This window comes from Phyllostomus discolor, chromosome 6 (assembly GCF_004126475.2).
Source record: "Phyllostomus discolor isolate MPI-MPIP mPhyDis1 chromosome 6, mPhyDis1.pri.v3, whole genome shotgun sequence".
In the NCBI taxonomy this organism is placed as follows: Eukaryota; Metazoa; Chordata; class Mammalia; order Chiroptera; family Phyllostomidae; genus Phyllostomus; species Phyllostomus discolor.
The window spans coordinates 129,311,852-129,339,611 of record NC_040908.2 but is presented as its reverse complement, the minus strand read 5'-3'; the positions used below and the strand labels follow the sequence as shown (position 1 = coordinate 129,339,611).

The 27,760-nt window shown below is 38.1% G+C and overlaps 2 protein-coding genes across 5 annotated transcripts in view; one reads left to right on the top strand and one right to left on the bottom strand.

Annotated features, from left to right (window-relative positions):
* Positions 1–104: 104 nt before the first annotated feature.
* On the top strand, positions 105–27,350 carry RNF141 (ring finger protein 141). Of its 4 annotated transcripts, none has more exons than XM_028515514.2 (6): positions 105–222; positions 8,820–9,010; positions 11,994–12,102; positions 14,137–14,318; positions 18,744–18,851; positions 24,530–27,350. In XM_028515514.2, exons 2-6 carry the CDS (start codon positions 8,868–8,870, stop codon positions 24,678–24,680), a joined length of 693 nt encoding a protein of 230 aa, XP_028371315.1. In that variant the 5' UTR covers positions 105–222; positions 8,820–8,867; the 3' UTR covers positions 24,681–27,350. The 4 variants fall into 4 exon arrangements, with proteins under 4 accessions (XP_028371315.1, XP_028371316.1, XP_035884913.1 ...); XM_028515515.2 differs by having other exon boundaries at positions 109–227; XM_036029020.1 differs by lacking the exon at positions 105–222 and adding an exon at positions 355–378.
* Positions 18,126–27,760, bottom strand: part of AMPD3 (adenosine monophosphate deaminase 3) — a 56,187-nt gene continuing 46,552 nt past the window's right edge. The window contains exon 16 of the mRNA XM_028515513.2: positions 18,126–18,386. Within this exon, the coding sequence (XP_028371314.2) occupies positions 18,224–18,386 (163 nt within the window). The 3' untranslated portion in view covers positions 18,126–18,223. The remainder of the gene's footprint in view (positions 18,387–27,760) is intronic.

Sequence of the window (27,760 nt, the reverse complement as noted above, 5' to 3'; positions counted from 1 at the left end):
CGTAACCCCAAGCACAACACAGCCTTGGGGAACCGACTGCGAACCCAGTCTCCAGGCAACACGCCGGCGGGAGGGTGGAGGTGGGGAGGGAAAGGCTGGGCTCTTGCGTCACTGCCGTGCGACCCGCTCTCCCGCAGAGCCGCAGCCACCGCCGCCTGTAGGCCCGAGTGGCGGGCAAGGGCGGCACCTGTCCCGCTGGAAGCGCGATGCCTTGAACCTGGGGTGAGGTGTGCAGCGCAGTCCTTTCGTCGTTTCCCTTCCTACCTGCTCCACGACCCTCGGGCTGGGAGTAGGCACCGGCCGGGCCTCGACAGCCTAGCCGGGGTTCAGTGGGGACACAGGCCCCGCCCTGCCGCCCTTTCTAGGCCTCGGCTTAGGGTGCGGAGCTGGCTTGGAAGACCCTGCGGTGGACGCACCGTCCCTAGCCTGGCGGTTTCCAGTGGCCCAGGGTGGGGAGTTGGCTTGTCCTGCTTGCGGGGGCGGGGACGGAGCTGGGGGAGCTGGACAGAGTTTCCTTCTCGAGTCTGGAACCGCTTTTGAATATTGCCGCCTGCGCAGTCTGTCGGCTAGCTGTTGGTTAAAATTCCAAGTTCAAGTGCTCTTCAGGAGGGGCTGGGGCGGCGAGGGTGGCTGGTGTGTTTGGTAAACACCCGAGTGCTGTTAAAAACCCTAGGCGCCCCCGCCGCACCCAGATCAGAAACCCTCTGCGGTGTGACAGCAACTCAAAAAAGGTCAAGTCGATCTACTTAGCTTAGCTGGCTCTCCATTTCTAAATTAGTTCAGGGTGCCCGTCTTCTCTAAGGGCTTGCCTTGTTGAACCGACTGTCTTGAGACCCGGCTGAGGCGATACGTTTCCTTTTTAATCATTGTAATGGTTCCTGGAATGGAAGTCTTCTGTGTTAGCTCTGAGTGATTTCTTGTGTTACTTGTATCGGCTTACAAAATGCAGACTTACTATTATTCAAATTCATCCCCAGATCTTTCATTTATTTACAGTGTACATCCGTATTCTGACCCTGTCCAGCTTCCCAGTGCCAAGTGAGTCAGTTCTTTCCTCTGGCGTATTTATAAAGTTGCCTGTGATTATTAATTCTGAGATTTTCTGCGTAAAGTTACTCTTTTCTACTCCTCCGCCCTCGCGCCCATTATTCTTGCTGTAAATTGAGCTCCATCCATTCAGAATTTATCTTGGACCAACGATCGTAGATTATTCACTGCTATATTGAAGTCACCTCTCCAACAAGTGATGCTTTCTGAATTCAAAACTCAAAAATAGTGTGGATTTTTCCTCCTTTCTTTTAATGCCACCTGGCTGCCATTTCTAAGTAATTTCCTTAGAATATGATTGTCGATTTCCAAAATATGTACTTTGTCATTTCGTGTAAGTGATCTGTATATTTGATGTGTATAGCCTGCTACTTCTTAGTTCACACCCAAACACCTAACACAAGTAAGTACCTTACCCTTCTCTTCCCCAAAAGGCAGGGGAGATCCAGAGAGGGTTCTTACAAGTTTAGTTAGTGTATTTTTCCAAATATGTATTTAGTAAACACACTGGTGCTGCCAGAATTCTGTATTCTTAATCTCCAAGTACTGTCCATCCTGCTGTAGTTTTTCTTTCTATAAAAATTGTCTCCTGGTTAAGATCTTTGGGCCCAGAACAGGCATTCTAGGCCCTGTAAGTAACTCTGACTAGATGGACTTGTTTCACCATGTATCTATTATAACTGCTGTTAATTTCTTGTCTTGCAGAACAGCTTACAGATCTAGAGTTTAAGTAAGCAATGAGTAATAAAAGTGTATCCTTAGGGACCTACTTTTTAGTACTTGGTTTTTATCACTGATTTTTAAATCACTTACCTCACCATGAAAATAATTGGTTATTTCAATTGTACATATCTTTTTGTAAGTAAAGTAGTTGATACAAAATTTCATGGAGAACAGCTTTTGGAGGGGTTTTCTAAATACTACAGTACTTGTGAACTAGCCATCTGCTTGCCCTTTCAGACTTATGAATGGATATGGTTTAAATTTTCATGGAGTTTTTTGGGGGGTGGGGGGCCGGAAGGTTGGTTGCTTGGTTTTTGCCAATTGTCCTTGGTGTGATTTTATATATTTAAAGAATATTTGAACTACAACAGTTCATTTGTCAGAAAAAGAAATGATCAAGTGAATGTTACCACCCACTAGACTCTAGAGAATGTGGCATTTTTGGAATCCTTGATATTCTTATGTTTCAAAATAGTTCTTTATGTTTTAAATCCTTCAAATGTTTTTTGAAAGCACACTATTTATTATCTCACTAGAAAGGACTAAATTATAGGTGACACAATAGTATGAGAGCTGCTAGTACTTTGAGAAATCTTGGCCAGAGATTTGTCTTTTGCTGAATTCTATGCCAGTGGTTTGCAAATTATGTTCCTATGAAATACTGTTCCCTGATCTAGAAGGAAGTATTTTGCTTATATCAAATAATGAATACCTCTCAATTTACATAAGAATTGATAATTTTTACAACTTTATATTTTTTTCTTCCACTTATTTTTTCAGTGTATTTTATTGATTGTGTTATTACAGTTGTCCCTTTTTTCCCCTCTTCACTCCCATCTACCCTGCACATTCCCCACCTTTAGTTCATGTCCATGGGTCATTCATATAAGTTCTTTGGCTTCTACATTTCCTATATTATTCTTGCCCTCCCCTGTCTAGTTTCTACCTACCATCTATGCTACTTATTCTCTGTACCTTTTCCCCCTCTCTCCCCCTCCCACTTCCCTGTGGCTAACCCTCCATGTGATCTCCATTTCTGTATTTCTGTTCCTGTTCCTAGTTGTTTGCTTAGTTTGTTTTTGTTTTTGTTTTAGGTGTGGTTGTTAATTATTGTAAGTTTGCTTACATTTTACTGGTCATATTTTTTATATTCTTTTTCTTAGATGTTAAACCCCTTAACATTTTATATAATAAGGGCTTGGTGATGATGAACTCCTTTAACTTGACTTTATCTGGGAAGCACTTTATCTGCCCTTCCATTCTAAATGAAAGCTTTGCTGGATAGAGCAATCTTGGATGTAGGTCCTTGCCTTTCATGACTTAAAATACTTCTTTCCAACCCCTTCTTGCCTGTAAGGTCTCTTTTGAGAAATCAGCTGACAGTCTTATGGGAACTCCTTTGTAGGTAACTGTCTCCTTTTCTCTTGCTGCTTCTAGGATCCTCTGCTTAATTTTAATCTTGGGTAATGTAATTATGCTGTGTCTTGGTGTATTCCCCCTTGGGTCCAACTTTTTTGGGACTCTCTGAGCTTCCTGGGCTTCCTGAAGTCTATTTCCTTTGCCAGATTGGGGAAGTTCTCCTTTATTATTTGTTCAAATAACTTCTCCACTTGCTCTTCCTCTTCCCCTTCTGGTACCCCTATAATTCTTGTTGGAACATTTAAAGATGTCCTGGAGGTTCCTACACATCTCTTCATTTTTCTTGAATTCTTGTTTCTTCATTTTCTGGTTAAATGTTTCTTTCTTCCTTCTGGTCTACACCGTTGATTAGAGTCCCAGTTTCCTTCCCATCACTATTGGTTCCCTGTACATTTTCCTTTATTTCACTTAGCTTGGCCTTCATTTTTTTTCATCTAATTTGCAACCAAATTCAACCAATTCTGTGAGCATCCTGATTACCAATGTTTTGAACTGTGCATCTGATAGGTTGGCTATCTCTTCATCACTTAGTTGTATTTTTTCTGGAGCTTTGAGCTGTTCTTTCATTTGGGCCCCTTTTTTCTCTTGATGCACCTGTTATGTAGTAAGGGGAAGAGCCTTAGGTGTTCACCTGAGTGGGGTAACCCATGTTGCTGGGTTGTGACGCTGTATGTGGGGCAGGGGTCCGAGAGGGAACCCCTGGTTCCCTTGCTCCACTGTCTGCCAGATTTCAGTTACTTCCCCTGCTTCCCCCAAGAAAAGTGGGCCCTTCTGGTGCTGATTCCCATGTAGGTGGATTTGTGCATGTTCTAGAACCCTGTGGGTCTCTCCAGCGAACTCTCCTGTGAGGCTGGGAGTTCCTCCCGGCACCTCAACCCCCACAGGTGTTTTCAGTCAGTGGTTTGAGGCTTTTTTCCCCAAAGCTACGGCCCTGGCTTGTGCAACTGGGCGCAACCTGCTCCCCAGTTGTTCCTCCTGGTTTATCTGTGTGCCAGTGTGGGACCCCCCCCAGTCCGCAATCCACCACCCCGCTGGTCTGCTGCAGCCTTGCACACCCCCCTCCACTATTGGCCGCCTCACTGGGTCCACCAGCCGCCGCCTTGCTAGGAGTCCTCTCTGCCCAGCTGCTGTCTCTGCCCCTTCTACCAGTCTGGATGAATGTGTCTTCTTTAACTCCTTGGTTGTCGGACTTCTATACAGTTCGATTTTCTGTCAGTTCTGGTTGCTTTTTTTTATTATTATTGTCCTTATTTTGGTTGTGCAAGGAAGCACAGTGTGTCTACCTATGCCTCCATCTTGGCCAGAAGTCTCCATTTATTTTTTTTTTGAACTTCGGCTTCTCTCTGTTAGTCTTGGCAGATATCTGAATAGGTGAACAAGAGTCAAAAGAATACTGAGCAAATAGTAAAAAAAAAAAGCTGTCAACAATATTTATTGTATCCATTCGTAAACATTTATTGTATGCTTATATATCTGCCAAAAGAGAGAACATAGCTGTTATCCTCAAGAAGCTCACAGAGGGGCGTGGTCGAGTGTCCTAGCTGATGTGTGCTGTGATAGAAGTATGTGCAGAGCCCCCAAAGGGGGACACTGGAAAACCCATGTCTAGTGACTGGAGGATGCCCTCAACAGATGGTTTTTGTGAACATGCACCCTTGGGTGTGGTTTTATATTGCATATTATAGGTCACAGAGTCATATTTTGTATTAGTGGTAGACATTAATATTTTCATTATTTTATAGTATTCGAAGTGAACCGTAAATTCCAGGCTCTCTCCACTGAACCAGGTTGAGAACCACTGTTCCAGGCTCTTCTCTAGGTAGTGTTTCCTTTTAGCCAGAGGAGTTTGTAATAATCAGGTTTGCCAGATACCAAACGCAATTACAGGATAACAAATTAATATGTTGCCTCAAGTTAAACCTGTCACTCAAAGTTAGGGCACCAAATAAAAACAATGCAGAAATAAAAAGGATCATTTTCTAATTCAATACATAGCTAAGGCTTCTCTGAAGTATATTATGGGCACATTGATTAAATTATCATTGCATGTTTTTGCACTGTTCAAGCTGTATTTCAAAACTTTGATTTTTATTTCTTTGTTAAGTAATGTAAGTGTAATTTAAAGTGTTCAGTCCGGTTGGTTAAAATCTTTTATTGTGTTTAGATTGGATTGATACAGGAAAAGCTAGAGGGAATTTAAGTTTCACTTTGGGAGTAAAATACTAGGTTACAGGTCACCAACTCCACTTCTCACCCAAGCAAGTCTCTAAAACTCTCATTAGGTGGGAATTTACTAATCTATATTTAAACACTTTTGCCCTGGCTGATGTGGCTCAGTGGATTGAGCACGGAACTGCAAAGCAAAGGGTTGCCAGTTTAATTCCTAGTCGGGGCACGGGCCTGGGTTTTGGACCAAGTCCCCAGTGGGAGGCATACAAGAGGCAACCACACATTGATGTTTCTCTCCCTTTCTGTCTGCCTCCCTTCCCCTCTCTCTAAAAATAAACACTTCCACACTTTTAATGAAAGAAAGATCACATACATTAATTACACTTCTGGATAATTATGGATGATAGGAAATTTCTTACATTGACCTGAAACCTGCCTAACTTACACTTACTTGGCTGTTATGTTCTCTCTAACTATATAAATGAGTCTCACTTCCTCTTCCACATGAAACCTCTTCAGATATTTGAACAAATCTATCATGTTGCTCCACGTCATTACTGAACTGTGATTAGAAAGAATAAACTGCTTTGTTTCCTTTCTAGATTGATAACATCTTGTATATTTTACCAAATATGTTCAAACGATTAGGTGCCCTTTAAGAGTGTGACTGCTAAGAGCTGATTGCCAACTTCACTGTGGTCCACGTGATACACAGCACAATGGGACTAGGCTCTTGCTCTCCACATCTGCTTCTAACAAGAGTTTAGGATTATTTAACATCTTCCTTGCCCCTATTTATTGTTGCCTTATTTTGACTGGCACCTTCAGACATTTATATTTTAACTGCTTTTAGCACATCTTCCCTATGTGTTTCTGTGCACTTGGCTTTTCAAGACATGTTCAGGATTAACTTTTAGTCCTATTTGATGTAATTTGTTTCATTTCAGATGTTCAGTATCTATTTCAGTCTTGATTCTGGTATTCAGTGTACATTCTTTATTCCAATTTTAGTCATCCACAGATCGGACAGGCATGCAGTCTTGTCTTTGGGCCATCAATGAAAAATGGTAAACAGCCCCTCTCTTGGCACCAGTCTCCATTTCTTCCTGCCTCTCTGCTTTAGTAACTGGCCTCTTCTGATGCCTCAAAGCCACCATGCTCCTTCCTGTACCTTCTGTGACCTCTGCCTGCTGGGCACCTTCTGTGACATCTGCCTGCAATGTCTTCCCTTCACCATGCCTCTAACCCTCTTCTCTGACTCACTCTGACTGATCTCAGATCAAATGTTGTTGGCCAAAGGACTTCGTCTCTGACACGAGACTAGGTCAGGTCCCCCGTTTATAGGCTTTTGTAGTACCTTGTCCTTGTTTGGCTTAGCACTTTCATTTTGTAGTTGCATATCTATTGGCATAATTGTCTGCCTCTTGCCCACCAAATCAGATGCTCCATGGTGGCAAGAGCCATGTCTCTTTCACTCACTCTTGTACCCCCAGAACACAGCAGAGTGCCAAGCACATGGTGCTTATTGAATTTAATTTTTAAAAAGGCCCTTTAACACAGTGGCTCCCAAACACTGGTCTGCAAGCATTGGCTCCTGATGATGGTTTCACAAGTTTGGGTTAGAACAAGAAAAATGTGGGCATTAGTGTATGTGCATATATGTAGTACATATCAGCGTGAGCTTACTGCCTTCTTGGGAAGGACTATTATTCTAATATATCCTTCCACTTTTCAGGTTATAAATTGTTCCTTTTAAATTTTTTGTTAAGTTTTGGGGATTTTTTTGTTTATTTTTGAAAACTCTCTTTACTTAGAAAAGAATAAATGTGCAGCCAGGGTGCTCTGAAATTTTACTAGTCTTTAAAATTCAGAAACCACTAACATTGAGTACCCATTGAATACCCTAAGATCTTTGTTTCTCTTTGGATGTAGTTGCTGTCAATCCACTTGGCTATATCTGAAATTATTATTTTACATTCGGAGATTTTTTTCTTAGTGGCTTGGATCTTTCTCAACAACTTCCTGTTATTTATCTCTATAATATAATATTTATTGTTGCCAAGTAGGCTCAGATTCAAAACTAACTGTTGAGTTTCTCTTTTTTTATTACAATTGTACTTTTCCTGTATTTTTAATATGACTAAAGGAGTAAGTCTCAAATACAGTACCCTAAATTTTAATACCCAAAGCAAAATTTGCATATTTATGGTTACTAAGAATTCTTATTGTAAATGTTTTTGTATTTTAAAGTTACATATTTTATATTTAGTTATAACTTAATTTTTTCTTAAATAATAAAGCAGGTTTTCTGGCAAAATTTTTTCTGTGAAATTGTTACTCTTGGGTTGGCCAAAAAGCCCATATTTTTTTCTATAAAATAAAAGACACTTTATTTTCACCAATAATTTTACTGATTTGGATATTTTTAGTATGTGGGCTATCTCTCACATGATAACACTGATTGTTCTCAATTAACATCTCAATTTGATTACTAACAACTTCAACTGGTCTGCCTGACTGTGGTTATTAAATAAATGTTTTGAGGTTACATTTTTAAGTCATTTCAATAACTTACTGATCTGTATTGATAGGTTTATTAAAGTATGATCCAGCCTTTTAACTAAAATATCACCTTTATATTTAGAAAACAAGTTACATAAATTCTAAGTCAAAAACATCTAGAGGAGTTGAAAAGCAAAAGAGCTGTCTTTTTTTTTTTTAAAGCAGAAAGTGTGAGGTGGTTAAATTATCTAATGTTTTAATTTTCTTAGGCTCTTCAAACTAAACAATGTTTTACATATATTCTACAATTAAAAAGAAGTTGCACATTTATAAAGTAACTGAACAACAAGTGTTTTTAGCTGACATGTTATGATCGTAGTATGTCATAGTGGTTAAGAATATGAGCACTAGTCTGAAAAACATGAGTTCAGAGTTCACTTCAACCACTTACCATCTGTTTAACTTCAGATAAGTCACTTAGCTCTATTTCCTTGTCATATAATAGTGCCCGTCTCTTAGGGCCATTGTAAGAAATAAATGAGATAATATGTGGAAAGCCCTTAGTTTGAGTCTGACACGTTGTAAGCAGTCAGGAAGTGTTCTGAGAAAAATTTTATAAGGTAAACACATTTCTTATTAAGTGCAGTCACGTAAGTGCCTCTGCATGTGTGTCTGTATAATGGTTTTTACTTGGCAGAATTATAGGAGTTAAAGGTTCATCACCCTCCCAATCATGTGAGTCCTGTTTTCTCATTTAGCTGTGTAATTTTAAAAAATAGAAATATGTATCTTTACTTCTAAAACATATTTTTAATAAATTCCACCTTAGGCCGTGTAATTTTACTGAGCTCTCTCACTTAAATGTATTCTTAGTTTTTCTTTATTTTCTTGAAGGGGTGGATATGTTGCTGTTTTTATATTATATATAAAAGTAACATATATATATGTATATTTGACAGAAACTATGTGAAGTGACACTCTTTCTGGATTTGAAAAGACATTTCATCATGGGACAGCAAATTTCCGATCAGACGCAGTTGGTTCTTAACAAGTTACCAGAAAAAGTAGCAAAACACGTCACACTGGTTCGAGAAAGTGGCTCCTTAACTTACGAAGAATTTCTCGGGAGAGTAGCTGAACTTAACGATGTGTAAGGCTTGCTGTTTTTCATTGTATTTTCCCCTAAATGTGTGCCCCGCGAGTCACGACTGTCTGAGACGTCACCAGAACATTTCAGCAGCAGTGAGCAAATATTTATTGAGTACCTACTATAAGACTTGTTATGTGGCTATTTTAAACTATGTAATAGGAACAAAAGAGATTGAAGGACCATAAAATTACATTTTGAACACGGGCAGATAAATTGGTCCTTGCTTGAAAGCACCGAAGGGGTCTGTAAGGAGAGCACGCCCTTTAGCACCCTTGGAGAAAAGTTCCCAGGGTGGCCTGGGGCACTCAGGCACTCATCTGTCAATGAGTAAATAAGTCTTCTGTGGTTGTTCACCGAGCCCTTCTCTGAGCCCAGAGAAATGCACATATAGCAATAACTCATTTATCATTGAAGAATAAGACATTTAGTTACTAATACTTTCTAATCAGCTAACATCCTTAAATCTCTGCTTAACTCTTGACTTGATTGATGTTTAAAATGGAATATAAATTTTTCTCTTCTTAAGGAGCACATTTTATAGAACTTAGTCTTTTGGGTTTGTGAGTTTATTCTTTATTATGTCAATTTTTATACTGATCTGTTATAAAAGCTATTAAAATACACCGGGCTCTTTGTCCCTAAATGGCCTCAGATTGTTATGGTTTTAAAATATTACTTTTTCTATGTGTGTTTTCTCCCCTAGTGACAGGTGAGCAGATGTCACTTCTCTCTATTAAATCTTTCTGTAGCAGCACCCACATCCCTACATCCATGTGTGTGTGTGTGTGTGTGTATGTGAATCTTCCATCTCCCTTGGGATGTACAGTACCAGTAATTAGGGCATTGCCTTTTAAGTGAGATCTTAAAGGAGGTTCTCTCTTCAGTCTATTCAATTTAGCTAACCTCCACCGAGCACATGCTATGTGCAAGGCACTTGCTGAGGGTTGCACATTTTAACTGAGGCCTAAAATGATTGCCCAGGTATTAATGGCAGATCCAGCTCTCATTAAGGCTGAAGTGTTTTTTCACTCTTCTACCTTAACTATCCCACTTTAACTTCTCTTTAAACCCCAAGAAAAGCCCATCAAAATCACCAGGCAGTCTGGACCCACTTAACATAAATATAAACTTATATTAAAGTTCCTATTAATAGTTTAGGGTAAGATGCATGAACTTGCTCCCTAAGCTTCATGATAGCTCTATTGGTTGATAAGAAACATACTTGGCCATACGGAACACATTAGATAAATAGAGGAAAATACAGTTTTTTATAGACGTGACTGGAGTTTATTATTTTTACCTTGTCATGAAGATTAAAGAATGTCTTAAAAGTTAAAGTTATCCTAGAAGATCATTTCTTTTTTAAGAACACTGAATTTTGTTTATTTAAAAAAATTCACTGAAGCTGAACACAGCCTCTCACAATACCACCAGCTGGTGCACTGATACAGGTGGGTTCCTGGACACTCACCTAGTGAGGGAAGCCTTTACTGCAAGGGGCCCGCCCTCTGAAAGATAATCTAGGGGGTTTTTTTAGGGCCCCCTCCCATGTAAGTAAATATATAGAAAATGAACTAGGAGGCTACATACTGGGCCTCTGGGGAAAGGAGGGCAGCGAGGGAGACTTGACATTTTACTGCATGTGTATTGTTTAATCTTTTATAATAAAAATGTCATTGGTTTTTAAAACTAGCATTTTACTTTTTTTTTTTTTAAGATGAACCAAATGGTAGTATTTGAGGCTTTACTTCTGGAACCATATTCTTAAGGAGTAAAACTGGGTTGACAATTTAATAGTACCATAACAATGGAATGATTTTATGTCTATTGTTTCAACTCATGAATAGTAGTCAGTGACATTTGCCATCCCTTTTGAGTCTTAGAGCTTATACAAACCTAGCCTATTATATAAAACTTTGCCTTTTCGCCTAAAGATTCTGAATAAAATGTGTCCTGTGAAAGCATCTGTAAGCCAAGTTTACTGTGTAATAGAGAACAAGTGGTCAAGAATATCTTCTCTCATTTATCCAGCCCATGGATTTTCTGTGTGGATCTGGTTCTTGCAGCCACTTTTCATGGTCAGAGTTGGGCATTCGTAAGTGCAGTGCTGTCCGAGAAACAAAGTTAAGCCTATGCAGAAGGCGGCTTGATAGCTAGAAAACAGCTGGGGACTGGCACAGCTGAATTACATTCCCTGGCGGGTTTTGTTACCTGGGGCTAGTTGCTTAATGTTCAATGGCCTCAATTTATTTGGCTGTAAGTCACTTAGTTCTGAGTGTAATATTCCCACTGGTGCTCAGGGAGAAATGTGAGCAGTGATAGAAGGGAGCAGGAATATTGAAGTATGTCTTTGAACTGATTTAAATTGGTGTTGACGGCATGATAATTATCCTCTAAAAGTCATATTTGTATGTAAGAAACCTATGGCTCTCTAGATTAAAATTACTCTGCTAGGGGAAGACAGTAAAGCTATATTTAAAGTGTCTCTAAATCATTTTCTTGATACAGTCCAAATTATAAACTTTTTCTAAAGTGATGTGTTAGTATTGTTGCTTAAATAAGGACTCAACCAAAAGCAAGATTTTTTTCACAACTTATGTACATCTGAGGCAATAGTTAAAATGTGGGTAAGTGAAACCAGCTAGTTTTTCTTTTATTAAATTCCCAATTCCTTGGACATGTTTTTCATTGATGTCTATTAAAAATTTAAAGACCATTGAGATACTAGATATGGCAAAAATATTTATAAATACCAATCTATTATAAAGCTGATGACTTTATAAACCTTGGAAATTAAATAGTATGTTTAATCAAAACTCTATCCCTGTGTTTTAAAGAATCTAATTATTATAATCATTAGTCTTCGTGTGTTTTCTTAAAATTGCCTTCTCTGTTTTAAAGTGTTTCTTGATTCTGGTTTCATGGCTCCATTATTTTATATGACTTTTCATAAATTTTTTAAAATGTGTTTGTTTCTTTTCAGAACTGCTAAAGTGGCTTCTGGCCAGCAAAAACATCTTCTTTTTGAGGTACAGCCCGGGTCTGACTCCTCTGCCTTTTGGAAAGTGGTTGTGCGGGTGATCTGTACCAAGGTGAGGGTGATGGGCACTTCCAGTGCAGAGTTTAAACTGTTTTGGTGGTTAGACCACATTTAATAGTATAATATAATATGGTAAAAATAAATGTTTATAATTTGGTTATTGCTGACATTTATTTATAAAGTTATATAAAACAGTTTTGATACTGTTATTGCCTTCCAGGTTAACTGTTTGAATCTCACTGGTTATATAATTACCATATAGCAGAGATTTTTATAATCAAGAAAGGTGGTAGTAAACTCTCACCCATATACCTTCTACCTGTCTTTTTGGATTTAGCTGGCTATAGAATCCTAAGATGGCACCCTACTTAGCTCTAAGATGACTGTTTAAAAATTAAAGTTATATTAGAAGATCATTTCTTTTAAGAACACTGGGTTTTATTTATTTAATAATAATTTTAAAATCCATTAGAAGGTTTGTTTTTTTGTTTTCTTTTAGTAGTTTTTCATTATGGAATGAATCTTTCACTATCAGTATACTGTCTCTTAGTTCATCTTTAAATTTTAGATAATTGAATATATCAACTGTGCTAAAAAATATAATGGCAGCTGTCACAGAGTATTTGGAAGTCTTATTCATCCATGGGTTGATTACAATAGATGGTTTTTAACCCCTTTGAGCCCTTGGTGAAAATGAAGGAACAAATTTTATTAGTCCTTCCCTATCCCAACTCCTGCTCTGAAACCATCCATCCATATGCATAAAATCATCCATATGCATATAGACAGTAAATTGGGCATTCATGAGTGCCCTGAGGTCCATGCCTGACAACCCATACCTGGGTAAGGAGACTTTTTTCTTTTGTGTCATGATCAACAGAGTGTCCTGTACATCCTGTCCCTACCTCACCCCCTAACCTTATCTTCTCCCACTCCACTCTCTCTCGTTCTGTTCCAGCTGCCCCGGGCTCCTTGCTGGCCTCCTTGTGCTCTTTGCCAGGTACACTTCTGCTTGCAGCCTGTGCTCTTCCTGTCCACTCAGCCTGGAATGGTCTTTCCCCCAAACATCTATATTGCTCATTCTTGTACTCTTTTCAGTTCTTTAATGCCACCTTCTCTGTGAGGCCTTCCCTGCAACCCTTCAGCATTTCAACTCTGTTAATCTTCTCCATAACACTTATTCCTGTCCAGTGTGTATTTATTGTCTGTCTTTCCTACTTACAGGGTAACCTCCATGAGGGCAGGGTTTTTTCCTGTTATACACACTATATCACCAGTGCTTTGAACAGTGTACATATTACCTATAACGTTACAGGTAGTCAGTAAATACTTGTTGCATGAATCCTCTGATTATAATAGTTTCAGTTTGATAAACTTTGCTATTAAATACTGTGTCTGGGTGAATTATTCCCTAAAATCTTCTGAACTATGCAGTACCAAAGGAAGATTGGCTCAGGTTCTTCAGCTCTGAAAATCTATGTTGTAATCCATAAATTCCTATTACCCTTAATTCTATTTGTTCTCACCCCCATGTATAATCTTCTACTACAAAGAATATTACAAATTTGCATGTCTATATGGATCTTACCATCCCAAAATTTAATCAGTTGTGATTATTAGCAATGGTTCTGCCATTTTCACAACATGGAATCTTGTGGCATTGAACTTGATTTCTGATAATTCAAGTGATGGTTGTTTTATAGTCTCATTGTAATTTTGATGTGGCTGTGTGAAGAGGTGAGCTGTGTTTGTCTGTGCCTCCATCTTGACCAGAAGTAAAAATTTCTTAAGTCTGAGGAAATTGCCTGATCTCATCGACTGTAAACAAGATGATGCCTAATCAACTCTACAGGGTTGAGTATCAGACAACATAAATTTGTTTACTACTTTAAACCCCATAAATGTAGGGGACATGACATTTATTTGCTCAGATTCTTGCTGTCTTGTTGGGTATTTTGCAGACCTGGAAAACTTATATTTCCTAAGACGCTTTACTAGGTATCTGTTCCTCATCTTGGGGAAAAACTGATCAGAAAAATTATTGAGGTTGTTTTTTCTTTTTTCTTTTTCTTCTTCTTATGTTTAGATTAACAAGGGCAGTGGCATTGTGGAAGCATCTCGGATCATGAATTTGTACCAGTTTCTTCAGCTTTATAAAGACATCACAAGTCAGGCAGCAGGAGTACTGGCAGAGAGCTCCACCTCTGAAGACCCTGGTGAAAACTCATCATCTGTGACATCTTGTCAGGCTAGTCTTTGGATGGGAAGGTATACAATACACAAGTGCGATGTTTCTCTTATTTTGTTATATGCAAGCTATTAAACTCTCATAAATATTTTTGCTGGTGCTCTTCGTTGCATCTTAAATCACATTACTTTTTGTCTCATTTGATATAATATCCCAGATCAGCTTTTGGCTTATTCTGTGCGTGAGGACACTGTTAGAGCACCAAATTAAAGAAAAGCTAGAGTGACTCCCATCAGGTAATATTTCTGTCAACCCCGTTTCCATGAATCCTCTGTCCTTTCCGCAGGCTTACACTTAATGACCAAAGATTTGTTGTTAATACCCCTCTTGTAATAGATATTTAGGTTCTTGGACAATTGAGCCCTGCAGGAAATTAGGTCCAAGAATGGCCAAACCACTCCAATTTCCTTAAAAGTATGCAATTGGAGTATTCAGGTTGTAAATACTGGCTCCAGCGTTTGGCAGTGCACTCAGGAGTGAGCAAGCGGTTGATGCACATATCGCATACACCAGAAGGAAGTGAAGTCAGCCAGAGGTTTCTGTGACGGTGCTTGTTTACTCAGGCCTGATACATTATTGTCCTATCTCAACTTGCTTTTCCTTCTCTGGACTGCTTTTGGCATGTGAAAGCTCCCACCTGTTGCCATTTGAGAACCATGACCATAATTTAAATTGGTAAATCCCTCATTGGAAAGCCTTACATGCGTCCAGACATGTTGACATCCTGTCTTATTGTCATATAGAGTAGACAGCAGAAACCTGTACTGTCGGTGTGTTCTACTTTAAAGTTAAAGATATGTTTAATAAGAATTTCTCTCTTATTGCTCCAGTTGCATTCTCTGGTCTATTCTCAACCAACTGGTTTCCAAATACTATATTTTAGTAAAATTTCCATTTATCATTTTGTTTGTCTATAATAGGAGTGTTTGGTTTTCTGGGTTTGGGCTGTACAAATGTTACTGCCAAATGAGTTTCAGAACATTATAGGCAGCATTAAGGCTTATCTTTCCTGTGTTTTTTAAGGTAATCTTTCAAAGACAAATGTCTGATTTTCTGCCTTTTTTTTTCTCTCCCTCTTCAAAATGATGATTATTTATACACAGTGTTTTGAAAGCCAAGAATAGTATTCACCAGTATATTTAAGCTCTATGGTAGCAAATGAAATGAAAATAATAATTTTTTCTTGTTGCAATCATCTTAATGAAGGAGATAAGATTTTTCTTCCTTTTACAGCACCCTCAAGACTAGAAAATTCAGGGTCAGATCAGAGTAGGGCTGCTTCTTGCCTTTGTATGTTCTTTTAGTTTTGGGGTTTTGTTTTTGTTTTATACCCTGATAATAGCAAACTAGACTTTTCAAGTTGAAGAGGATCTTAAGAGGTATTTTTTTTTGGTTCAGCCTTACATTTGATGCATATTTCTATTAGTGGTTTACATTTATCGTGTACTTACAGGACATTAGGCATTCTAGTGAGCACTTTACATGTATAAACTCATTAAATCACATAGAAATTGGCCTGAGGTTCACCTTCTGGCCTGTCTGGCAATACAGCCATGCTGCCATTATTACTCTGGTGCATACAGATCCTGTACCTCCGTGCCTCCTCAACTTGGATAGTGGTTTGGAGGAGGAGCTTGAGATTTACCAAGCCTCCAGGCAGTGTCACTGCTGCTGAATCATGAAGAACACTTTGAATAGTGAGACTCTACTGATGACATTTAGCCAAGTGGTAGTCCAACTTATACTTGAAACCTGCAGTTACTCGGGACTCACAGCCTCGGAGAAGCAAGCCTTTTCTTACACGGATGGTTCTGATTGCTCTGACACCTTCCCTTCGTGCTGTATTCCTGGGATGGCCAGAATCGGGCTCTCTTGAGGCAGCACAGCACAGACTCTAGAACCAGGTTGCTTGCGTTCAAATTCTGGCTATACTCCTAACTGTGTGACTTTGAACAAATTACTAAACTCCCTTTCCTTGGTTTTCTCATCTTTTAAAAGAGGGTAATAACAATAGTATCTGCTTCATAGGACCCTTGAGAGAGTTAAGTGAGTTGTATATGCAAAATGCTTAGAACAGTACCTGGCCCATACTAATATGTCTGTAGGAGTTACCTGTCATGATTAGTAAATCACTACCATAGTCTACTTATTTCAGTGGCAGTGCCTTTTGGAATTCCACCAAAAAAAGTCTGTTTTCTTTTCCAGCCCTTCATATATTTGAAAAGATTAATCAAATTCCCACTGAGCCTCTATTCTCCAGGATACATGTCCCCAGTTCCTTCAGCCATTTTTTATATGACACTTTTTCTGGGTCCTGGAGGCTTTCCTGGATGGTCTGTCAATATGTCTTTCAGGTTAGGGAGCACAGAACTGAAGGCTCCACAGGTGGTCCAACAAGGACTAGCAGAACTATAGAAGAGCTCTACTTCTTCTGATAGAGAGTTATAGACTCTTCTTCCTTCTTCTGGTCACTGCACCGCTGGGGAGGTAGCAAAACACCACATGACAGGCTCCATTGGCTGTCTCTGTGTCTCCTGTTCTTTCTTTTACCTCTGTCCAGAATGTTGCTCTTCACAGCTCTCTGCTCCTCACTTTTAAACTGTCCTTCAGAGAACTCTGTCACTCTTTAGAGATTCAGTTACATTCTCTGCCGCCAACACCCAAGTCCACAGCCTTAGATGTAAACTGTAAGCACCTCAAAAGCAGAGACCACAAATTCTTCTGGGTCTGGCACAGTATGTAGCACCTAAAAGGCACTTAAACATTGAAATAAATATTATGTAGGAAAAAAATCAAATACATTAGATCCACATCCCTTTAGGTTTTCATTCACTTTCTCGATTTCAGTTCAGTGGCTACCCTATTTCACCCTATTAGTGAAGCGTAACATTTAGTCTCTTACCAGGTCCTGATGATTGTCTTTGGTAATGCCCCTTAGACCAGGCCCCAGTTACCTCTCGAGTGGATCGCTGAGATGAGGATGCCATTGGTTTTCCTCCCTCTAGATTGTCCCTCATGCTGCGCTTCCAATCAGTCTCCCTAGAGCTTTACTTCACTGGGGGTTTACGTTCCTCTTGACCAAACTCTGATTGTAGTTTGCCTATCAGAACAAGCTTAAACTTTTCAATTTGATATTCAAGGATCAGGTTCAAGGATCTGCCATATTTAAGCAACCTTTTCTCTTCGTTTTCTTCCCAGAGTGTCACACCAGGCTCCTTGCTGCACACACACAGTGTTTTTCCTGCCTCCGCAGCTTTGTTTATTCACCTGGCGTGTTCTTTGTCCAAATGCTGTCGTTTTTCTACCTCATCTTTCCAACAAGTTTGAAATGTACTCATTTCCTCCTTTTTTACTTCGCACTTACTACCTGCAATGCACATTTGCTTATATTCTGTTTTATGTTCAAATTGATGTATTTTAAAGTGATATCTCAGTGTCTTATATATAGTAGTATAAACACAGCAGGGAATTAAAAACAGGTTAGAGACAGCTTCTACCCTTAAGCTTATAGTCTAGTTGCTATACATTGAAACATTCAATTTTTGTGTAATTAAAAAAGTAATACATGCCTGATGAGGAAAACCTAAAAATTACAGAACAGCACAAAGGATAAAGCAAATTAAAATCACTTCAAGAAATATTTATTGAGAACCAAAGACAGACTCCCTTTATTCAGAGAGCTTACAGTTTATATTATGTGGACTCACCAATAAACAGCCAATTGAAATACAGTATTTTAGTTCTTTAATTGAGGCAAATGTTGGTTTTGAGAACAGGGAGATGACCTTTAGAGCTGAGTTGCTGAGGTTGGAGTTTACTGAGCTCACACAGGTGTCCTGAGAGAGGAAAGCAGCCCATGCAGAGGCACGGGGCTCGCTCAGGGCACTCGCAGCTGTGGCAGGAGTGGAGGAGTCGGCACCTCTTTTCAAGAGCTCTTTGAGGACAGAGACTTTGCTTTCTTTCTCCTTTGTATTTCCTGTAGCACCCAATAGTTGAGACGAAGCAGTTTTTTCATGTGTATGCTCATTATCGGCATCAGCACAGGAAGGCCCTGAAGGCAAGGTCCATGTACTAGAGAGCTTTGTGTCATGCATGGTGAATAAATTGTGTATTGGTTGAACTCATTTATATAAGTTTAATATGATTTCAATGGGCTAAGTTATTTTTAGAAAGACCTGTATATTTCCAGTTTTTGTCCATATTTTCTTTTAGCCATTGCAGAATGTATTTTCATCCAGTCTTTCTATATGAAATTTGCCCCTTACTACTTCTTTCCTAATATAATTGCCTTCCCTGAAAAGTATGTTGATTTAGTCTGATATTGCATGCCATTTGCTTTATCTGAGGGCACATAGATGTTTGATGATGCTTTTTAAGTCAATGGAAATAAAGTTTAAACTATAATGACAGCAAAGTGTAGTTCCAGCTCAGTTTTCTCATTGCAGGGTGAAGCAGCTGACCGATGAGGAGGAGTGCTGTATCTGTATGGATGGGCGAGCCGACCACATCTTGCCTTGTGCTCACAGCTTTTGTCAGAAGTGCATTGATAAATGGTAAGTTATCTGCTATCTTCATGGGATAGGCAAAGGTCACATGGGAGCATATAAATGAATAAACTCCAAAAAATACAAAAGTATTGTAGTTAAGTATAAGACACTTTGTTCTTTAGTCCGTTGGATTTTTTTATTTATTTATTTTTAGAGAGAGGGGTAGGGAAGGAGAAAGAAAGGGAGAGAGACATCAATGTGCGGTTGCCTCTTACACGCCCCCTACAGGGGAGTTGGGGAACCTGGCCCACAACCCAGGCATGTGCCTGTGCCCTGACTGGGAGTAGAACCAGCAACCCTTTGGTTTGCAGGCCCATGCTCCATCCCTTGAGCCACACCAGCCAGGACAGTACTTTGAATTTTATGGCATACCTCCAAATGGTTAAAAATGTAAACATGAGGAAGTATTTTAGTTTTGGCAGTTTACTTTTGCTTAAGGAGACTTGTGCCTAACTTGAGTCTAGAATCGCATGCTCCCATTTTTGCCTTTCTACAAGATTAGTGGAAATAATATGAACCCCTGCATAATTGGACCTGAAGAGAACTTGAAAGATCAGCTAGTCAAGCTCATTAATTCACAAAGAATCACATCTAGGAGAATTTATCATTGGTGCCCAGTAAACTGCGTATATTTAAAGTACAGTTGGATACATTTTGACATGTAGACACACGCACAAAAGCCATCATGACAGTACAGACCGTGGTCAAGTCTGGCAGCCCACGGAGCTGCCTGTGCCCTGGGGCAGAGCCTCCTTCCCACACCTTCCTCCCTGTGCCCAGGCAACCGCTGCTCTGCTCTCAGCCACTCTAAAATAGTCAGGGTTTTCTAGAATTTTAATAACTGAAATCATACCATATTGACTCTATTTTTGCCTGGCTTCTTTCTTTCAATATAATTATTTTGAGAATCACCCATGTTGTATCAGTAGTTCCTTTTTATTAATAGTATTCATTGTATGGCTGTATCACAGTTTATTAATCCATTCGCCTGTTGATGGACGTTGGGTTATTTCTAATTTTTGGCTATTACAAATAAAGCCCTTTTTAAACTTTTAAAAAAAATTTTGACAATGTTTCTTTTGCTAAAATAAATGGAAATTCAGTCTCTAAATTTAGAAGTTAAAAACCCTACTTTTTTTCAGAACTGCCCATCTATCCAAAAGTATAAAATCTAGATTTCTTCAAATATCAGGTGAAAGACAGTTATCCTTATAATGACATAAATAAAAATAAAACAATATTACAAAAACCACTTTTACTTATAAGAAGGACAAGGTTTTAGCACATACAGTATTGGCAAGCCTGAGGAGAAACTAAGCACTTTTATATATTATAGGTCAATATATAAATTGGTACAACTGCTTTGGAGTACATTTTGGCAATATCTATTAAATTAATTTTTTTTATTTTAAAAGCAACTTAACAAAGCATAACATACATGCAATAAAATGCACTCATTTTATGAATATATTTCAATACATTTTGACAATTTTTTACAACCATGTAACCAGCATGACAATCAAGATGCAGAACATTTCCCTCTCCCCAAAAAGTTTAGTACCTGTCATGAAGTCAATAATAGGAATTGGAAATCTTTGTGTATATTATTGTTGATAGGAAATCATAAATACTTTTTTATCACATTACATAGAATAAATACCATTTACTCTCATCATTACTTTGAAATCAGGGCAGTTTTCAAACTCACCAGAATACATTTACAAATAAACCTTTTATATACATTTGTGGGAAAGTCATTTTATGGGCATCCATTTTGGGGTTTTTATTGGGTAAATACCTAGAAGTGGAATGGCTAGATCACATGGTAGGTATACTTGTCATATGTTTAACTTTTTAAGAAACTGCCAACTGTTTTCCAAAGTAGCTGTACCATTTTACACTTCCACCAGCCGTGAAGAAGAGCTGCAGTTGCTCCACAACCTTGTCAGCACTTGTTTTGGTCAGTCCTTTCGGTTTTAGCCATTCTTTAGATGTGTAGTGGTAGCTCATTGTGATTTCAATATGCATTTCTCTACTGACTGGTGATGTTGAGCATCTTGTCATGTGCTAATTTACCATCTATTTGTCTTTGGTGAAGTGTCATTCAAAGTTTGTGAGTTCTTTATGTGTATTATTGATATATATCCTTTATTAGATACATGATTTGCAAATACTTTCTCCCACTCTGGTTTGCCTTTTCATTCTCTCAAGAATGCCTTTCAAAGAGTAGAAGTTTTTAATTTTGACAAGGTTCAATATATCAGTTTGTGATTTATGGAGAGTGATCTTAGTGTCATACCTAAGAAATCTTTGTCTATCTTGTGAGAGCTCTATGACCCACTTTGAGTTAGTTATTTAATGTAGTATGAGGTATCGATCAAAATTCTTTTTTTGCGTGTGGCTCCAATTTCTCCAGCACATTTTGTTGAAAAGACTATCTATCTTCAGTAAATTGCCTCTGTACCTTTGTTGAAAAGCATTTGTTCAAATACATGTGGGTATATTTCTGGGTCTGTTCTCTTCCATTGATCTATTTGTCTGTTTCATACCAATACCTCAGTATCCTGATTATTATCTAGCTTTTAAAATCAGGAAGTGTTCATCCTCAAACTTTGTTCTTCTTTTTCAAAGTTGTTTTGGCTGTTCCAGGTCTTTCGAATTTCAATATGAGTTTTAAAATCAACTTGTCAGTTTCTACAAAAAAGCAGTAAGGATTTTGGTTGGGGTTGGAGATAAGTTTGGAGAGTGTTACCTTATTAACAATACCCCGTCTTCCAATCCACAAACACAGTAGATTTCCTCCATTTATGTAAGTCTTGTTTAATTTCTCTTATTGATTTTTGTAGTCTGCAGTGTTGCGTTATCTCTGACAGATTTATCCCTACGTACTTTATATTTCTTATGCTATTTTAGGTGGTACTTTTAAATTTCAATGTATGATTATTTGTTGCTAGTATATAAAAATGTAATAGGTTTTTGTGTTTCAATTCTTATATTCTGCAACCTTATTAAACTCATTTATTTGATAGCTTTATGTAGATTGCTTAGGATTTTCTTGAATATCTGAATGTTATTTTTCAAAAATATTTGTTCTGGATATAGAATTCTGACTGATAGTATTTTTTTCAGTACTTAAAGATGTTGCTTCATTCTCATTTTCTTTCATTGTTTCCTATCAGAAATCTCTCATCCTTATCTCTTTTCCTGTGTGATTGGTTATTGTGCCTTTTTTTCCTCTGGTTGCTTCTAAGATATTTGTTTGTTGTTGTTGTTGTTTTGGTTTTGCCTGGCTATGATCAATTTGATTATGGTGTGCCTCAAAGTAGTTTTCTTCACATTCCTTGTTCTTAGGGTTCATCAGGTTCTTCAGATTTGTAGGTTTATGGTGTCATCAGTTTTGGAAGCACTTTCACCATTATTTCTCAAATATTTTTTTCCGTTCTCTCCCCTTCCTTCTGGGATGGCAGCTGCACACATTGAACCACTTGAAGTTGTCCCGCAGTTCACTAATGCTGTTGTCCTTTTTAGAATTTCTTTAGTCATTTTCTCTGTGTCTAACTTGCCATTAATTCCCATCCAGTGTGTTTTTTACTTCAGATACGGTGTTTTCATCTCTAAAACTTTGATTTGAAATTTTAAATATCTTCTATGTCTCTACTTATGCGTTTGAGCTTTCCTCTAGTATTTTATGTTTTTAATAGAAAAGTTATATAAGATTTTATTTCAGCTAAATTGATGACAATGCCAAGAAGCAAGGTCTCAAATGCTCCAGAGAAGGACAGTTTCTTTTTTTTCTTTTTATTGTTGTTCAGGTACTCCTCTAGTATTTTTTTAATATGTAGAATATGGGTATCATAACCTTTCATTTTCTTCTCTGCTAATTCTAACATCTGTGTCAGTTTTGGATTGGTTTTCACTGGTCTTCCTCTTCATTTTGGGTTGTATTCTTCTGCTTTTTATGGCTGGTAGATCTTGATTGGGTGCCAGACATTGTGATTTTTACCTTTTTGGGTACTGAATATTTTTGTATTACTATAAATATTCTTGAGCTTTGTTCTGAAATATAGTTACTTGGAAACGGTTTGATCTTTTTGCGTCTTGCTTTTACGATTTGTTAGGCAGGACCAGAGCAGTGTTTAGTTTAGAACGAATTACACCCTACAAATGGGCCGAGGCCCTTCAGAGTCCTCGATGATCTGTGAGTTACAAGGTTTTCCAGTCTGGCTGGTGGGAACAGGCAGTGTCCCAGGTCCTTCGTGAGCTTTGGGTACTTTCTTCTCAAATCCTTTTGGGTGATTCCTCAGCATCAAGTAGCTTCCTCACATGCACACACTGCTGAATGTACTAGGGGAACCTTCAGCAGATGGGGGAGTTTTCCCTTTGTGCAGCTTCCTCCACACCAGTTCTCCGCCCTGTGAACTCTGGCTGCCTCAGCCTCCTGAGACTCTCAGCTCTGTCCCTTCAGCGAGGGGAGCCTGCTTCCTCTGGCCGGGAAGCTCTCAAGGCAGTGAGCTGGGGCAGTTACAGGGCTCGTCTCCTTCACTTTCCCTCTCTCAGGGATGATTGCCCTTTGTCATCTGATATCCATCCAGTCTGTCCCTATTGGCCAGAAGCAGAAGTTGACTTTTTTTAAACTGTGGCGTTTGTGCCCAGAAGAGCACACACATTATCTTGTGAAGTGTCTCCGAGGAGCCAGAAATGAAACTGGGTAACAGGGTGTATACCAGCTCTAGTGTTCACATTTAGTCTTTGGAACGGATTTCTTAATTTTTGCACAAAAGCCAAAGAGCAGTTGATATAATTTAATTACTTTGGTCTCAGATTTCACTGAGAGATGAAGAGAAAAACATTCTTCCTGCATGACATGTTTCTGGCTCAAATATGGTATTTTTGAAAGTTCCAAAATAATGTTTGACAAGATAAAAAAAAATCCCTTTGGAAAACATCTTATTTAAGTGATCGTATATAAGCTCTTTTCCTGTCAGGAAAATTCTTCTGTGTGTAAAGTTACCTTTTATTTTAAGCCTCGAATACTTCCATTTCATTGTCTGTAGTGACAAAAGACAGGAAAAAACCTAAATGTTCTTCCCTGGGAGACTAGTTCAAAGAATGGTAGCCTGTTCATACAGTGTGTGTTTGAAAGAATAGACAGTTCTAACGTAGTGGTACATAATGGCCTACAAGATATATTGACAAGTTTTTTAAAAAAGAAAAAAGCAGCCCTGGCTGGTGTGGCTCAGTGGATTGAGTGCCAGCCTGTGAACTAAAGGGTCGCTGGTTTGATTCCCAGTCTGGGCACATGCCTGGGTTGTGGTCCAGTTCCCCAACAGGGGGATCAAGAGAGTCAGCCACACATTGATATTTCTCTCCCTCTCTCTCTCCCCCCTTCTCCTCTCTAAAAATAAATAAGTAAAAATCTAAAAAAATGTAAAGAGCAGCTGTGCATGTGTACACACAAGCCTGATCATGCCTGGTCTAGCTCTAGAAGAGTATATAACAGGCTGGTAGTGGTGCTTGCCCCTGGGGGTGAGAATCAAAGACTGGGATGGAGGGGGAGATTTCTTTTTCACTGTGTACTTTCATGCTCTTTACTTTTTAAAAAACCATGTACATGTATTACTTTTCAAACAAACCTGTTTTAAAAAGAAAAAGAGAAACTGTTCTTTAATTGACTTCTCTAACAGGAGTGACCGACACAGGAATTGCCCTATTTGTCGCCTGCAGATGACTGGAGCAAATGAATCTTGGGTGGTGTCAGATGCACCCACTGAAGACGACATGGCTAACTATATTCTTAACATGGCTGATGAGGCTGGCCAGCCTCATAGACCATGACCTTGGGGCAAGGTGTTTTGTTGCTATTGTGGGCTCCAAACACTTGGGTCACGGAGAAAGCATGCAGGGATGTGTGGCACAGGCACAGGGAGCTCACTTTTCCCCACCCTCTCATTTTTTCCCTTTTCTGACAGTTTGTCCCATTTCTTTTGATAAACTTTTCATGTCTTCCATTTATGGTAAACTAAAATTTGCTACTGTTTTAGACCGTGTTTTCCTATTACTTACCTGTTCTAATATAGTATATTAGAACTAATTGCTCTTGAATACTTTGCTGAGGTAACCACAACATTACCAGAGGCTTCTGAAGCACTGCTATTTTTCAGGGTAGGAGTATTCTGAAATCTATTTAGGTGGGTTTAAAATAAACCGTGAATGCTAAAAAGTTGTAGCCACTGAGAGAAAATTTTAAATGACTGAAAATGTAGAATACATCAAAGTGCATGTTACTACTTAAATTAGTCTTTCTGCTGGAATCTAAGGAGTATGTATGCCCCCTTGTGGTTAATTACTGCTCCTTTAATAATTTTTACTTGAAAAATTCCATAGTTCTTTCATAACATTAGTCATGTGTTTCAGAATTACATGGTTTTTACTTAAAAGGCTTTTTCCCCCCATGCTGTGTAATTTGGGTGAAGACTATAAAGTCGGGTGCAACTTTGCCATGTGAATGGATTTCTGATGGGGAGTCTTCTTGACTGCTCTAGAAACGCTTTCCTGCAGCTGGGGAACTGTGCTACATAGCTTTGGAAAATGCTCATACGTCTTGGAGTTTCAGAAGAAAATTTTCAACCCTAAATTTTACATGTCCAAATTATGAAAAATCATTCAATATTGGTTTATGGTACTTTTATTTTCTTAACTTGAAAGCATCTTTCTGAGGCCAAGACCACAATTTTCTTAGCTTAAGGGAGAAGAAAATAGGATGTAGCCTTTTCACCATATGCATATAAAAACACCTCTGAAAACTAGGAGACAATTTGGCTTTCTTACTGTTTCCTTCTACTTGTTTTGAAATACTTTGAAAGAGTATAGTCATAATGGAATTATAATGTTCAGTGTCAGTTCAACCATCTTTTTAAAAATGTTTGCTTATAAAGTAAAATTTTTGTTTCATGTTACATTATCATTTCAGCATGTAATAAAACTAGGGCCTGATGTCTCCTTTTAAAAGAATGTTAATATTCCATGTAACTTACCTGACTTCTTTATAAATTGCAAATATCTTCTGAAGTACCAAAGTATACAATTAAGGTTGCTGCTTATTGATGACAGAATTCTTGGATACTAGGATTTTAATAGGCATGCAAATTAAATAATTCATTTTTGATGTCTGACCAAAGGTGGCTTGACTTTTACCCCCAAAATATTGGTAACTAATTGGTGGACATTCACGATGGGGGCAGGTCAGTACCAAGTTAGCACTCACTATGGATATCTGTGCCAAGTCCTGAGCTCTGTCATATTGACCTGGCTGTGTACTTTATGGTTGTGTGACCTTGAGAAAGTCCCTTCCTCGGCTTGTAGGTTCATACTTTAGAAACTGGACTTCATTTGTGGTGTTCACACTTTATTTCAGCACTGGAATTTTTTCCCCCAAGTACACATGTGCACACACCACGTACCCATTTATAAATTCATGTTTTATTAGTATAAATTTCCTTATATAAACTTCATATACTATTATACTAAATATTATAAAGTCAGTCAGTGAAAACATGTATTAATGCATTGGTGACATGCAGTATATTAGAATCTGGTGAGTAACACAGCTGTATGATGGGACTTGGTTTTTAAATTAATTTTTTTTTTTTTCCAAAAAAAATTTTAAGTTAAATTCAAGTTATATTTGCAGTACCCTGACTCTCCTTCATGGAGCATTAGCACAGAACATATTTTTAAAATCTTGGCATAGATGATCCCCTGATACATTTTTTAGCTCTAAGATTTTAAATTGCCCTTTTGGATTAGACTTGCTAAGTCCAATTCAGATTGCCTAATTTATGATTGTTTCTGAAGGTGAACAGGGTTGCTTTAAGATTTTTGGATCCTTCCCAGGAATAGCTAGTGATTTTATCTCTCAGAATCTTTCACCTTTCAAGGAATTATTTTAACAGTAAGCACAGCAACTTAATAATGCCCAAACCTTTTTATTTGTCATTATAAGCTCCAAGAAACTAACTCACCTACTGTGAAATATAAAATGTTATTCTTACTTAGCCTTATCTAATAAATGAGCAATTTTTTGTTCACTCCATTAAACTGCGTAATAATTCTTAACATGTGAATATTAGGTATGTTGTATTATAATAACTAATCGTAAAAGTTGTAAATATGTTTAATGGATGAAATGTATACTTTTTGTATTTGTATAGCTTTGTCTTTTTAATTATGAGGTACTTAAATGCACTTACTATGATAGGAAATATAATGTGCCTTCTATGATTTGTAAAATGGTTTCATGAACTCTAAGAAATTTATGTTACAAAGTTTTCCCTTCCCTAACCCAGTAACAAAGGGTTTACTCATCATAATGCTATAGAACTTTAGTTCAAGAAAATGGATTTGACTATGTACTGAATTTAGAAGTTGACAGTAATAGTATTTGTTTTATTCTTAGTATAAACTGATAATATTGTGCAATAAATAATCTTTTTCAAGTAAATTTTAGTTAATTGAAGAGACTTTTCTTCTTAGGTAGTTTCATAGTCTTAAACACTAAACATTTATATTCCTCAAAGGACTATTTTGTACTGTGCCCTGGGGGTTTGTGATGCAAATTCATTTAAAATTGGACTCAATTTCCTTTTACTTAATATATATCTGCATAATGAGGCTTCTTGAAAATATCTTTTGGTTCAGTGATTTTTAACATTGGGAAGTTGGATTTATTAAAAGGCAGTTCAAAGAATTTGTACCTTAACTGCTTTCTTCATTAAGTCAAGCCTAACCTGCTCTATCCAGGAATGGGAAACTACATGGGGGTTAGGGAATTCAGCTGATCACCCACATGCATGCTGGACAACACAAGGACAGTACAATATAAACCATTTACAGCAGACTTTCATTTGTTTTCTTAT

Bases quoted from the DNA above. Each gene is read 5' to 3' on its own strand.
- RNF141 (XM_028515514.2), top strand. From the start codon at position 8,868: ATGGGACAGCAAATTTCCGATCAGACGCAGTTGGTTCTTAACAAGTTA. The intron at 12,103-14,136 runs GTGAGGGTGATG...TCTTATGTTTAG, and splicing joins TGCGGGTGATCTGTACCAAG to ATTAACAAGGGCAGTGGCAT. The intron at 18,852-24,529 runs GTAAGTTATCTG...CTTCTCTAACAG, and splicing joins CAGAAGTGCATTGATAAATG to GAGTGACCGACACAGGAATT.